General features: G+C 49.6%; 1 protein-coding gene across 2 annotated transcripts in view; it reads left to right on the top strand.

Moving 5' to 3' along the window:
* The first annotated feature begins 8,547 nt into the window (after positions 1-8,547).
* HUNK (hormonally up-regulated Neu-associated kinase) overlaps positions 8,548-14,329 on the top strand; it is a 60,505-nt gene continuing 54,723 nt past the window's right edge. For both annotated transcript variants that reach the window (XM_063346737.1, XM_063346730.1), the window contains exon 1: positions 8,548-9,095. In XM_063346737.1, the coding sequence (XP_063202807.1) occupies positions 8,817-9,095 (279 nt within the window). In that variant the 5' untranslated portion in view covers positions 8,548-8,816. The remainder of the gene's footprint in view (positions 9,096-14,329) is intronic.

Raw genomic sequence — 14,329 nt, 5'->3', positions numbered from 1 at the left:
CCAGTTATTCCTTCTTTTAAGCATTCAAAGGAAAAAAACTGCAAGCCTGGCATCAAGTTGAAATACCTGTTGATTGAAATATCTATGGTCTAAGCAGAGGGTGGGAAACAGGTACTAATTAACTCATTGAGGCTTCTGCCATAGATACAAAGTCTAGTTGGAATCAGATGTCAAAGACTTGTTGGAAAGTACCCTAGATCACAAAGGGATCATAGTATGCTCCAGCTGAAAAGCTCTGACTCTGCATAATCATCTGTTTCCACTTGAAATCGGGTGCATTCCTCCCGGTCTTCCCTCTGTTCACCTCAAACCAGGACAGCTCGGCACGGCTACCTGCTTCCTGCGCAGCAGCATCACATCCTTACGTTGTTCCTGCTTCCACCACTCGTCCTCTACACCTGCTTCAGCCTTTCAATGTGTGCAGAGCTCTGGAAGCAAGGATAAAAAGCCAGATCCTTGCCTTTTTACTTGTATGAGCGGTCCTATTGAAACATGAATCTCATAAAGAAAGAAGCTGGCACTTGGTCCCATACTCATTTCCATGTTTGCAGAATGCTGTGCGCCCCAATCTTTTCGCAAGTTAAGGATAGTCCCACATCATAGATTTTTATGCTGATAGTGAATTGTTAGAGATTTCAGATACCGAATCCCATTTGGGTAAAATCACACAAACAGGATTCATAATTTAAAATGTAATTAATTTATTATTAAGCTGATATCACTTTAGAAATGTTTCAGGACTATGCCAGGTCCTGAATGTACGCCAAAGTATTCACCTGTAAAAAATTGTGCACTTCATAACTGGGTTTCGCAGCTCCGAATGTTTGATGCGGTTTCAATTGTTAGGGAAGTTGCATACGGAGACACGACTGCAGGAAGTTAACCATGATTTGCAAATGAGATTTGCAATAATCATGCAGCAAGTCTATCCAGATACAAAGAAGACACTTGGAAAATTAACGTTTACAGTTGCAAAGCACCACGATCAGTTTTCAGAGCTTAGTACAGGACTGCATTCATTTCAAGATTTTCAATCTGATTGAATGTATAAGGGTTGCCAAATTCTAATTAACACCAAATATAATAACAAGATTTGCATTTGTAGCAGTTTTACGATGGGATTTGTGTGCAACAGTCGGAATGGTGGCTGGCTGAACTTTTTTCTTGTTTTTCCTTGACACACTATGCAATCGGGAAGGTGTATCATTCCTGTTACATTTTCCATAGGTGAAGCGTTCCCCGAGTTAAGAGGCTACATATCTAGTATATTATGTGCCTACGGGAACCTGCTTATTGACAGTATGGAGGGGACTTGTTCCTCTGCACCTCCGTGCAGCAGGCTTGACGTACCTTGAAGGAAGGCGCAGGGGTTGTCGGGTGGGAGCTGGAGGGAAGACGACTGGGTTAGTCCCCGCGCGCATCTGGCTGATGAGGGTAGACACCTTGCTGCTCCCATCCGCCGAGGAAGAGCCTGCAAGAGCAAGGACAGTGAGCGGTTTGACTTGAGCACTTCAGATCCCGTCCCTAAGTAGCCACCCTCCCACAGCCCATAGGTACAGGCTATGTATCCGCCATAGTTTGGTGACAGAGTAATGTGCGCTTTTAGTGCTGTAAAACTTTGCTTTACAACAATTCATTCAGTCATCAAAAAATTCTTTCAGGCTTAAATAAAACATACAACTCCCAGTTCAGGAGTGAATCGCTGGTTCGTTCACATTTTAGCAGAGATGGAAACAAGGTGTTTGGAACATGCCTTGCAAGAAAGCATTTAAATAGCTGACTTTCTTTGACTGAAAAACCAACAATTACTAAAGATGCAAGCGTACAGCAGGCACGGGCGGATGGTGCTCAGCCTGCAGCAACAACGGGAAAAGCACCCATCCTGTATTATACTCTGTAATATTGGGATATTTTCTGATTTACTGCCAAGCAAAAGTAAGGAAGTACAATCTTGCGGCTTGAGGGCATCTTGATTCTGAATTTCCATTGTGGCAGGTTACTTGCTTGAATGTTGCCTGGCATGACATTGGCAGGATTGTTCGGACTACCACCAGTCCCTACTTGAATGTAAAGCTTTATTTCAAATACACGCTCACCTTTGTTCTCATTATGCATTTAAATCACTCTTAGAGCCCAATAACAGTGTGCCAGCGTGACACCATGGAGCTGACCCAAGAAGTCCACTGAAGGGGCTTTGTCAGCATTCGTAATATCTCACATCTTTTTCTGCGTGATGATTCCAGAGATTCACAAAAGTCTGATTTCCTTTTTCCTTATATGCCATCCATCACTGATATCTAAAGGCTTTTGAAAATACAAAGTATTTCACGTAGGCATAATTATGCAATACTCTTGTGTTCTCTCATATGTAAATGAAACTTGAATTCAAGGTCCTAAATTTTATGACACCATGCACTGCAAGGAGGGTTTCACAGCAGTTTAATTTAAATTCAAAAACTGAACTTCTTAATGAAATGTGAAAAAGAGTAACATCAATACAGCAACCCCCTGCTAACTACTTTGATACTAAATTCAATTTGGTTTATGACACCTCCAAGTCATCACATGCTCTCGATGTATATATTGGCTGCAGAGAACTACATCACAAAAGCTGCAGGGCAGAGAGCAAACAGGAGATTTTGGTGGCGCCAACATATTTCTGTAAAACTCACCAAATAGTTTCAATGCTTACTTAGGTACTTTTGCGTGTATATATGTGTATATATATGTATATATTCTGAATATTTTTGAGGACAAAATTTGTTCAATGTTTTTCAAATACAAATTTTAAGCTTAGGAAACCTTAACTGCGGAAATCCTCTTGCTGCAAGCATTGGGAGGTGAAGTACATTCATTCATTCTCTATGATTACAAGACTGCATGCATTCAGAAGCAGCACGGGCACTGTCAGCTGAATGGTATCGGCAGTACCCGCAGGTAGGCACGGCAGTCATAACATTATCAGTTGATACTGGACCTCACTGTCATACTGAAAGGTCTGTCTTCTTCGCTGCTACCCACGTTGCAGCACAGGGGAGAAAGGGCACCTTGCCGTACAGGCAACAGGAAACTTAGGTTTGTGTCAGTCTGAACTCAGACAGGGATTTAAGCGCTGCCAAAAAACGTGTCTTCTAAATTCTTGAAGAAAAAATACAAATACGTTGTCACTTCAAAAAGCATAATAAAACCATCCGGTTTAAATTAATATCCCTGTCATATCTGAAACCCAAATATTACAAAACTAGAGAGTTATAAAAAAGCCCCAAACACCAAACTGCAAAAAAAGAGAGTTATTTTAAAGCAGAATGAAATACCTAAGAGAGCATAAGCAATAACAGGATGACTTTTCTTTTTTTTTAACCTAAGATATTAGTACTAAGTCAGGGTTTCTCCTACAGCCTGACTGAAGTCAGCAGTTAACCATTGGCTTCAAAAGGCCTGGTGATGTGGCAGGTAAATGGTAAATTGCCCACTTTTAATTTGACCAGAACAGAATTTACTCATTGCTCTCGTGCAGCATAATTATGAGTTTACCCGCTTCTTCATTTACCATCGTGCCATTGAAATAAGCTGAGATTTCATCCTTCCTTCCCTCAAGGATCTCACATCTCTTCAGAAGGATGAGTGAGAGCAATTGATGTGAATCGCGTACGCAGGTGAGGCGTAAGGAGAATTCGAGCATCCCAGGCGACAGCCCCGTGCTTCCGTGAGAAGCGCTTGGAAAGCTGCCACCGCCAGCTGCACCAGAAGAGGCAACAGCACGGTGAGGCGAAATGTTTTGCTGACGGGCTCTCAGGCTCACAAACGCCTCCTTTGCGGTGCCATATCCTGCTGCTGGACCAGCATTTTCCAGCTCTGAACCCCAGCCACATCCTCCTTGGATGTGGTACTGTAGCCCGGGGACTCGTCTGTAGCGTTTGACCCCTTGGAGGATTCAGCCCAGGTAGACCCTGACACTGGGGATTGGGCCCAGGGGCCTCAGTCTTCCTCATGGCTGCGAAACTCCCAGTCTGCAAGCCGATAATACATTTTACTACAATATTTTAAAATGCTGAAGTTGGCAAAGGACAATACTGTTCAGGGCAATGCTGAATTTCTTCACTTTCACGGGTTTAAATCAAGCTTTAAATTATTTTTAGGGTCTTGTTATTACAGCTTTCGCAACCTGAAGACAGACTACTGCCTTTAATTCATTAGTAATTTCAACAGTTAATCAGAAAATGTCATTACCTAGAAAGACTGCAGCTCAAAATAAAGCACACTGGAGTTAAATTTAAATTAAAGCATGGACAGAAATGAATGCAGCCTTTGATCCCCCTTCCATCCAGACTGCACCCTGATGGGCACAGCTGGACAGGATAGAAATCGTGAGAAGGCAGCAGTCTCGCCTGTTTAAAAGGATACTGTCAACTCATTAAGTCCTCGAGCTGAGTCAATTAAAAAAAAAATATTCACTGGGTTCTTTCAGAGCTCTCCTAATGTTTGCTGCAATGGCCGTTTGTCGCCAGTTTTAGGTTTAAAAGAGGTTGATTTTCAGGTGTTTGACTGGAAAACATACCATTAACATCTGTTCAATCATCACAGTGGCCAAGACCATGCTTCTGTTAGCCAAGTGGGAACTGCGAGCCTAAAAAAAGCCACACGCCTCTGTCTGTCTGTCTGAAAGCATATTCCTTTGGGCAAGGGAAGGGTCTGGTTTGTTTTGCAGTGGGTGAGGTTCCCCCCCATCCCCAGGCAGCACCAGCAGGGAAGCAGGCGATGGAGGCAGGTGGTCTCAGCCCACCTCTCCTATGCCAGTAAGGATTCACTGACGCTGATGTGCGTCCCATTTTGGGCATCCACTCTTGGAGGTGCCGTGGGGTGGCTGGGAGGAGCTCCATAGCCAGGGAGCGGAGGCTGCAGGCCTGTGCATGCTGAGCGTCTCTTGCTGGGTAGCACATATTGCCACTTAAACTACGAGCTGGTCTCCTGCTGCTAACTAACGCGTTCTTCACCTTACAGCTCTTCCTGCCCGAGGGCACGCCGTCGCTGCCGAAACAGGGCTACGCCTTTCCTCTGCGCGCCATCGCTGCCTATAGGGATTAGCCAGGAGCTGCATCCAGGCGTGTCTTTCAGCATTTTCTTGGGCAGCCATGTTTCCTATTTCCGTGTTCCAGTTCCCTGCATAGCAGACACTTGGGAATTCTTGCATTGTCTGTCTGAAACATGTACTTGGTCCTTTACGAGAACAGCTATATAGCAAATACAGTTTCATACCCTCTTAGCATAGTCATATCTTTCAATAATATAGAATATAGCCTTTCCACAACCAGAAAGCAATATGTACTTTTTATTATTCCAATGTAACTGTCTGCAATACAGCTTTTTCTTCTTTTTTTTCCCCCCAAACAACAATATTGTTAAAAACCTCACATATATCATGCTGACCGGAGAAGTCTGTGACGTAGACCCAGGCTCACTGCTGAACAGTCTCGTCTTGCCACTGTCCTGACCCGTGCAAGGACTGAGTCACCTTCCCTGCAAACACAGGGATGCTCCCGGCACCTTCCCGCTTCCAGCTTTGATTTAGGAAATATCCATAAAGTTCTCTTCTGGACAGCTCAGGTTTGTTGGGAGCCAGGTTTATCAATCCCAGTTGATTCAGGAGGGCCAGGAAGGTCTGATAACAGGGGTAATTTGAGGATGACAGCACAGTGCGGTGCAGGGGCACCTGCGCTGCCTCACTCTGCACTTCCATTTACGTTTTTCTGGTGCACAGGCCAGTAGGAGAGTTGTCTTAAACTTCCTGGCACTTTCAAAAAGCCTGGATCGCCTCACTAACCCTGTTTATAGCACAGCAGCACAAACTCGCTGGTGGGAGAGCAGGGCCAGGACCAGTTTTGCTGTTAGGGATGTGTCACGTCGAAGTGCACCCCAGCTATGAGGAGCACAACTTCAGCCCAGCAGCCATGAGTACAAGGCAGCGTGTCATGGTCCTGTGTTCCTACGCCTTCCCGCAGGGGACCGAACTGCTCCCAGGATAGTGGTAGGTCGGGGAACGTGCAGACTTTTGTTTTAGGTGGCTGTGTACTCTAGTATTTGTAAATGTATCCAGAGCACGGGATGAGTGTATATTTTAAAACCAAGTATTATTTATTGGCTTTGGAGCTTTCCCTTCTCCAGTTTCTGCCTACTGGGACAGTGCCGGTTCTCTGTTTTGTTTGAAATTTCATCTGAAAACATATATATCATTGAGCGTGGTGGTGTGGAGCCTGTCCCAGGGTTCTCAGGAATGGAACCACTCTGTATTTAGCCACAGGGAATACACGTTGGAGGGGTCAGTCAAAGTTTCAGGGAGCTGAAGTTGATTGGGGGAAGGTGGCCAGCTGAGCTCCAGAAATCTGTGGCGCGAGTCTGCTCCCCCAGTTCTCCTTCCCTGTACGCCTCTGCCTTGAAGTGGGGGCCTGTGTCCCACACCATTGTCACCACCGTCTCCACGCAGCGTGGGCACCCACTCCCTCCATCTCCTCCCCTTCTCTTTCCAGCAGACTAGACACTTTCTTACCCCTACAAGAAAAGAGAAGGGGTCTGCAGAAGGACTGCTCCCAAGTGTGGAAGCAGACTGTCATGACTCCTGACATGGTTGAGCCAAGGGCGTTTGGCTGGCTGCTGCGTGGTGGCTGGAGAGGGCCCGTACCCCATCTGCACCCCGACCAGCCCCAGCCGTGTGGTCACCAGAAGGTGGCAGGGCCCAGTGCCTCCGGCAGCGATGCCTCATCCCACACAGGCAGCCCAGAGCTCCTCACCTCCAGCCTCCCTGGGTAGCTGCCCACCTTTTGCCTAAAGCCAGACCTGGGTATGTTTTAATCTGATTAACTACGTCTTGGGAAGCCTGGACTGACATGGGGGAGACTATAAATTGTTATCCATTACGATTGGCATGGTAAAATCATGACGTTGCTCAGCTCTGGCTTAAATTAGGAAGTTTTACGAAAGCGATGATGTCAAGGAAAGGTGGTGTGGAAGGAGCACATGGCTCATCGACACCCATCCCAGTCAAAATCCAATTAGTGATGCAGCCTAGACTACTCCAGTGGAAGGGACCGGAGGGGTATAGTTCTCCCAGTGAAGTGACAGACGCGGAGTCAAGACAGAAGCAAGGGGTATGGGACAGCAGCGTGGTGTAAGATCGGCTTGACATTTTTAAGGAGTAAAAGAAGAGCTTAAAAAGAGGTGGCAGTGTGTGTGCAGGGAGAGTTGTGCTAGCCAGCCCTCTAGTGGGAAAAACAGCTTCACATGGGGCGGGAGTGTGATTGCAGCAAAGCTCTAAGCCGGTTTTCATCAGGTACAACTGCATCTTTATGGGAGGTTTTGCTGACATAGCTCTGACATCTGCTAGGGTGCGCGTGATTTCTTTTTTTTACAAGGTATTAACTAACACAGCTACGCGGGCAAAACTTGAAAACGTAGATTGAGCTTAAGGATGAATAGGTAGTCCTTGATTACTTTCTTGCCGATCCCATAGGTTTTAGGTTAAAATCCTTACGAGCCCTGAGGCGTTTCAGCGAATTAACCGTTTCATTCGGTCGTCCACCGCCTGAGCTGAAGGCTGCTAGCATCGCTGACCGTCGGTCAGTCAAAGCAGGGTAGAGCATCACCGACCGTCGGAAAGTCAGAGCAGGGTGGCTCTGCCGGCTCCCTCTCGTCTCCCGTCCCCTGCTCTCCCCCTCTCCCCGCGCCTCCGGTTTGCCCAGCGCAGCCTCCAGCTGGGTGGAAGGGGGCTGGGCAGCGAAAACGGCAAAACACCCGTTTCTTCTCCCTCTCCCACGAGGTGGGGAAGACCGTCCCCTGGAGGCAGCCTGCGGCGGATCGGTGCCCAGGTCGCCTCCTTCCTCCCGCTCCGCCGAGCCCCGGAAAACATTTGGGGGATGCAGGCTGGGGGGTAGCGGGGGCGGGGGGGGCTCGGCCAGGAACCCCGCGGTGCAAATCAGGAGGAGGAGGAGGAGGAGGCCGCCGGCAGAGGAGCGCCGAGCGCCGGGAGGGATAAGATGGAGAAGCGGGTGGCGAACGAGGCGGGGAGCGGAGCCTGCCGGAGCAGCGGGGTGCTCACGATCGCGTCGCGGTCGCACGTTTCCCCGACACGGGGGGGAAGAGGGTTCAGGGGCGCTCGGGAAGGAAGATGGGGGGGTGGGGGGAGGGGAAAAAAAAAAAAAACCACAACAAAAAAACAGCACAAAAGATATTCCCGGGCGGAGAGCCACACGCAGACCGAGTCCCGGAGCTGCCCGGGAACCGGGACCCCTGGTTCAATTCCAGAGAGGGATGCGCTGCCACCTCCGGTTTAGGGGTGCCGGGCGCGGGGGGGAAGGAGGGGACCAGCCGGATCTGAAAACACCCCGGCTGCCGGGTTCGGATCGCATCTGCTCCCGCCGCCTGCGAGCGGCTTAAATTACCGCAAATTCAAACTGAATGAGCCCCTTTCCCCCCCCTACTTCCCCCCCCTCCTTCCCTCCGCCGGTCCCTCCCTCCATCCGTCCCCCGGTCCCCTCCTCCCCGCCTCACGCCTGCAGCCGCCGCCGGGGAGAAGGGAGAAGGAGGGGAGAGAAGGAGGCGCCGGATCCAATGAGGGGCGGCATCCCGGGGCACCGCGCCGCCGGCTCGCCCCAGCCCCGGCCCCCCGCCGGCCCCGCTCCGCCCCCCGGCCCCTCCGCCCCAGCCTGCCCGGCGGCCCTCTTTCACCCCCCCAACCTCACCAACTTTCCTGCCCGCCCGGTGACCGCCCGGCGGGCCGGGGGAAAGCGGCAGCGGCTGGGGCAAGGGCAGCGGCAGGGCCGGGCATGCCGGCGGCGGCGGGCGACGGGCTCCTGAGCGAGCCGCCGGCCGTGGCGGGCAGCGGCGGCGGCGGGGAGGCGCGGAAGGCGGCGGCGGCGGCGGCGGCGGGCGCGGAGGTCAGCTTTCTGTCCGCCTGGCTGAGCGCGGCGGCGGCGGCGCCGCGGGAGCGGCTCCGCGACTTCCAGCACACCAAGCGGGTGGGCAACTACCTGATCGGCAGGAAGCTGGGAGAAGGCTCCTTCGCCAAGGTCCGGGAAGGGCTGCACGTCCTCACCGGAGAGAAGGTACCGCGCCCGGACCGGCGCCGCCAGGCACCCCCTCGGGTGGGGGGGTGTGTGTGTGTGTGTGTGTGTGTCGGGGGTGGGGGGTGTTGGCGGTGTGCGATGGGGGTGCTGGGTCTCCGCCGGCCGGGAGAATGGGTTCCCCCCGCCGGAGGAGACCGAGCCGGGGCGGCGTGGGGCTCCCCCTCCCCTCCTTGCCCCGCTCCCCGCTGCCCCACGCCGCGGGCGGGAGAGCGGCGCTTCCCCTTCCCGCCCCGAGATTCCCGTGGCTGGGATTTTGCGTTCCTCTTGAAACGCTTCAGTTGCCTTGATCTGTCCTCCCCCCCCCCCCCCCCCATTTATTTACGTATTTTTTGCGGTCAGAAACACGTTTCTAACGTCGAGACTTGCATTGCCGAGGACGGGTCACGGTGTGCAGGCTGGTCGCGACCTTTCACGTGTAGGTACATGCAGGAGGAATTATAGAATCATATGTAGGTATCAGAGGTACTTCTGGCTCAGCGGAGCGGTGGGAGATGCTGGGTGCGTGTCTCTGCAGGAAAGGGTTCCAGTTTGGCAATTAGAAGTTGTTATCACTGCTCGGCAAAAGATGCGGGATGCACCCTGGATGTTTTGTTTTGTTTTGTTTTGTTTTTCTCTCCCAGGGTGCTGATAAGAAAAGTCCGCAGAGGGTCTCTGCTTTTTGTTTATTATCCAGAACCCTCCAGCGGAGGCTTTTACCCATCAATCAGGGTATGTCACAACGTTTTAAAGAGTAGTAGGGGCTCGGCTGGGCGGTAAACAGAGCAAGGGGAAGCCCGCTAGGGCCCCCGGACGAAGAGTTGTGCTGCTCTCGTTTGAGCTATCTGACTCCTGTCTCTATCAGATCCTTAACAGGGGGCTACCCAAAGCGGGACGCCTTGTTGTTACCGAAAGCTCCTTGGACCAGCGGGGCTTAAGTACAGTGTAATTTCCTCCAGCTCCAGCAGCACTCTAAGTGTGCTGCTGTTACGATTGCATCTCGGTAGCTTGCATTCCTGCACTCTTGGATATTTTTCTTTTCTCTTTTCATTCCAGTAAATTTGTCACGGAGTGAAATTTAATATAGGGTGCTGAATTTCATCATGAGAAAAATGATAAGGTTAGCGATTATTATCATATAGGAATGCAAAAAAAATAATTTTCCTCTCTTCTGTTACCAAGCGTGTGCTTCTCCTTGGTAACAGATACATCCAATGATCCTCCAGTTGATAAAAGGCACATGCACACACACGTACTTCCCACCTCCACGTTTTTGGATTGCTACATTTATCTCAGTCTGTTAAGAGGGGAAAAAATAAAAAGACCCACCACACGCCCCTCCGTCTCAGCTCCCCGGCCTGCTGCTTTTTCTTTTTTTTTCTTTTTTCCCCTCCTCAGTGTCTTGAATAACACACACTGTAGCAAAGTGACAAGCAGAAACTCTAGGAGAATCACACTTCCTTCCTGCTGAGCCACCACGTCCGTATTTGTGGACAGGGATGATGATCTCTGAGCTCCGTCTGACCTGATCTGGTACAATGGGATCAAAGGAAGCTCTTGCTGTTGACTTCAGTGGGTGAAAGATCAGTTGCACAGTTTCAAATTGACTAATCAAGGGTCCACCTTCCCAGAAAATCCACCTATTTAGTTCCAGGAATTTATGGGTAAGCAATCCGAGTTCATGGATAGGAGATAAGAGTAATTAATGATTTGCTTCAGGTGAGGTCCCATGTCAGCAAGGTTCCTCCTTCTAACTGGAGGGGCAAATGCTTTCCGTCCCACGCGTGACCCCACGTGAGAATTTCACCCCCAGTAGAGAGCTGATGGACACTCAACTCTTCTGGGCATATTCCTCTACCAAGCTGTTGCGTGGCCTCCAGCCAAAGGCAGCTGAAACGTGCCCAAACTGGCTCTGCCTCGCAGCTGCTGGCAGCTCTGCCTACATGGAGCCCACCACGGGCGACTGAGCTCTGCCTGTGATATGAGGAAGAGAAGAAAAACATCTGCTTACCCGGACTCCTTTCTTTCGGAGTGCAAGGCTGCGTTGGAGGAGGCTGAGGCTGGCAAGGATGGGAATGGGATCAGGAGCGAAAGCACGAGGCGGCATGAAAGTGGGGAGCAGTGGGAGCAGGTCATGGGAGGAGGTTCTGTGGGAAGAGAACGTTCTGCGTAAGAAATGGTTTATCTCCATGGCAAAGTCCTTCCACGAGAGTGTTCTGGTACATGAAGGGACAGATCCATTGATTAAGCTATATTTGTACCTTCTGAGAAATCTCGGTGAACAGCGGGCCAGGTGCTGGAGAGTTAGTTACGACCGTGCCAGCGTCTGAGCCCAGGAGACACCGATGGTCAGCAGAGACCTCCTCCTCCAGAGATCTGGTGGCCAAAGTCAGGCTGGAGTTAACGCAGCTGTCTGAGACATGGCATGAGCAGCTGCATGTGACAGTTACCTGTTGCCCTCTCTCCCTACCCACCTCTGTCCCTAAAGTTGTCTTGTCTCGGGGGAAGATCCCTCAAGAGCGACATCATGCTCCTCCAGAGGCTGGAAGAGAAGATTGCTCCGTAAGGGCCTGATGCTGTCCCTTCTTCCTTGGGGTGAGCCAGAAATGGGCTGTGTGTAGTCTCCCAGTCCATTCACTTGCAGAGGAAAAGTTAATCTGCAGGAGTGTGTACTTAATACGCTCGCAAGTGGAGTTCAGCGAAGCAAAATGTGGAAACAAAGCCGTCTCCCGTGGACAGCTCGCTGGATCGGTGTAATTGCTGCATTTTTCTAAGCTGATGTTTTATGAGCCTATTATTCCAGGATTAGTGCCTGCACGTATTTTGAAAGCAAAAAAAAAATAATAATTGACATCTGATTTTTCTCTTGTGAGCCCGTTGTTGAGCAAGGACATTGCCTAAATTGCAATAAAATTGCCATAATAGTGGAAAGTAGGGGTCTTACTACTAACGTCCGGTAGCTGTTTTGGCAGAGTGCGGGCCATTATGGTCACCAAAATACCTAACTTCAGTAAGGGGGGCCCAAACAGGTTTGGATTTGCAGCAGACTTTAGCAACTCCGGAGGAGTTAATGTGCGTTGTTGTTTCAGAAAATTGTGTGTTTAGAAATGAAATCTGTGGATTAATGAGTCCCCAGCTAGGCTCGGATCCATCGCACTGACACAATGCATTGTACAGAATCAAGGCAGTGCGGAGCGGGTGCCAAAAATCTGCCATTACCTCACCCTAAAATTGCTAGAAGCTAAAGAGGTCTTCAAGAGAGCATGACATGTTATATACTTCGGGCCAAACGCTAGTTACTTTACCAGTTGCTTCGAGGGCAGTTTGATGGACGATGCGTTTTGAGTGACCCGTGTAGGATGGGAACCAGCAGCTCCTACAGGCACCTCAGCACGAGAGAGGGTGAGCTGAGGTGAGACTTTTTTTTTTTAAGCCTTCCCTATGAACGTCTTTAGCATTGGACTTCAAATCAAATCTTTTACTGTACTTCTTGCGGTTTATGTTGCCATAATGTCAGGCACGTTATTATTTTCTGGGCTTGAAAAATGTTTGGTAGTGCCTGATGCAATTAAGTGTGTTTTAGCTGAGCGCAGGAGAATGTTGAACAGATTATTCTTTCCATTGCTTTTGAATAAAAATATCGCAGCCTATAATCTGACATTTTTGGGTAAAAGGCTGATTTGTCAGATCAGCTCAGGCAGTCTTTATTGCTAATCCTAAGGAAGCATAGTTCCTCTATGAAGAGCAAGCCAATTTAGCTTTAAATTGTGGCTCTGAAACCCTGCTGAGTTAGCTGTACTGTTATTCAGCTAACTTTGGGAGCCCGGGCACAATATACTCTCAGATTGTTTCAAGCCTTCTGCTTGGGGCTCAGAAGGGTCAGTCGCTGGGCGACGGGAATCGGGGAAAGGCAGATAGCTCAAGATAAAGATTTTTTGCATTTCTAGACAGCTGAGATTATGTTACCATCACTGCGGTGGGGGTGGTATGAGGCTCCATTAGTAGACCAGATAGATTGTGTTATCTGCTGGCGACCTCGATGAAATGTCCAAATAACTCCATATGGCGTTGCGAAGTGACAATGTATTGACGATACAGTGAGCCAAAGTTCTTACAAACTTGAGCCGAGATTACATTTAACTACTTTTAGGTGTAATCTTTAGCACTGTGAAAAAAGAGTCCTTGAGGCAAATTGAATCATTTGATTTCTCATCCACCAAAAAATTTGTTTATCATTTTCTTTGGCGCTATTGTTAAGATTGAAAAAGGTATATTTTTAGTTACAGTAAGTCAAGTGGCTTTCTGCAACAGTGGGAAGCAGCGGCTAAAAATACAATTTACCAGTTCTTTCTATTGAAGGCAAAGCAATTAATATTAAAAGTGGCCTTTTCGGAGAAGAGTTCATGTTCAGAATGCATTTCTGTATTAAAGAGGTAAAAAAAATAATAATAAAAAAAAAAGAGGTGTATTTGGGCACCCTGGAGGTGCCGGGGTGGGTAGGTGGGCAGAGCAGCCTCCCTGCAGAGAGCTGGAAATGCTTATTTCGCTCCCTTCGCTCCCCCAAGGAGGGAGGTGTTTCCAAAGGGCATCTGCACGGCTGTTGCCTGCTGGTGGCACGTTGTGCAAAATCAGCATGTTTCTGTGCGAACTTCGTGCCCTGCCTTCGCCTTCTGAAGCGCTTTTCGATGAGCACACGGGGGGAGCGGGTGCAGCTCCCAGCCTTTTCAGTAGGTGTGGAGTGAGGTGGGGCTGGAGCTGCCTGCCGGGGAGTCCCTGCGAGATGCAGGTCCTGCGGGTTACGTGGCTGCTCTGCATCAGCCGAGGCAGCCGTCTCCCAAAATACCTCCTGTGACTCGGCACAGGCCGTCAGTTTAAGCAGGCTTTACCCAAGTGAGAGTATAGAGAGGTCCATATGTGATGGTATCGGTCCCTGGCCCTGCACCCCACCTTTCCCATTGTGAGCCCCCTCTCACTGCAGATGCCTCCGTCCCCTTCTCCGGTAGGATGGAGGAGGCAGCTCTCATCTGATCCCGTCAGGACCTCCTACCTGAAGCAAAGGCTGGAGCAACTCATTTCGCACCATTTCTGTCTTCTAGCAACCGTTTAAGACAATATAGGCAGGTGGGCGCAGAGAAATATGGACAAAAGTGGTTCCAGTAGACAGCAGCAGATGCTACGATGCCATATACACTTTCACATGTCACGGTGTTAATTTTGTCTTGAGTAAATTCACAATT

Source organism: Chroicocephalus ridibundus, chromosome 1, assembly GCF_963924245.1.
Source record: "Chroicocephalus ridibundus chromosome 1, bChrRid1.1, whole genome shotgun sequence".
Classification (NCBI taxonomy): domain Eukaryota; kingdom Metazoa; phylum Chordata; class Aves; order Charadriiformes; family Laridae; genus Chroicocephalus; species Chroicocephalus ridibundus.
The sequence above is the reverse complement of the archived record's forward strand: the minus strand, read 5'-3'. Positions and strand labels throughout refer to the sequence as shown.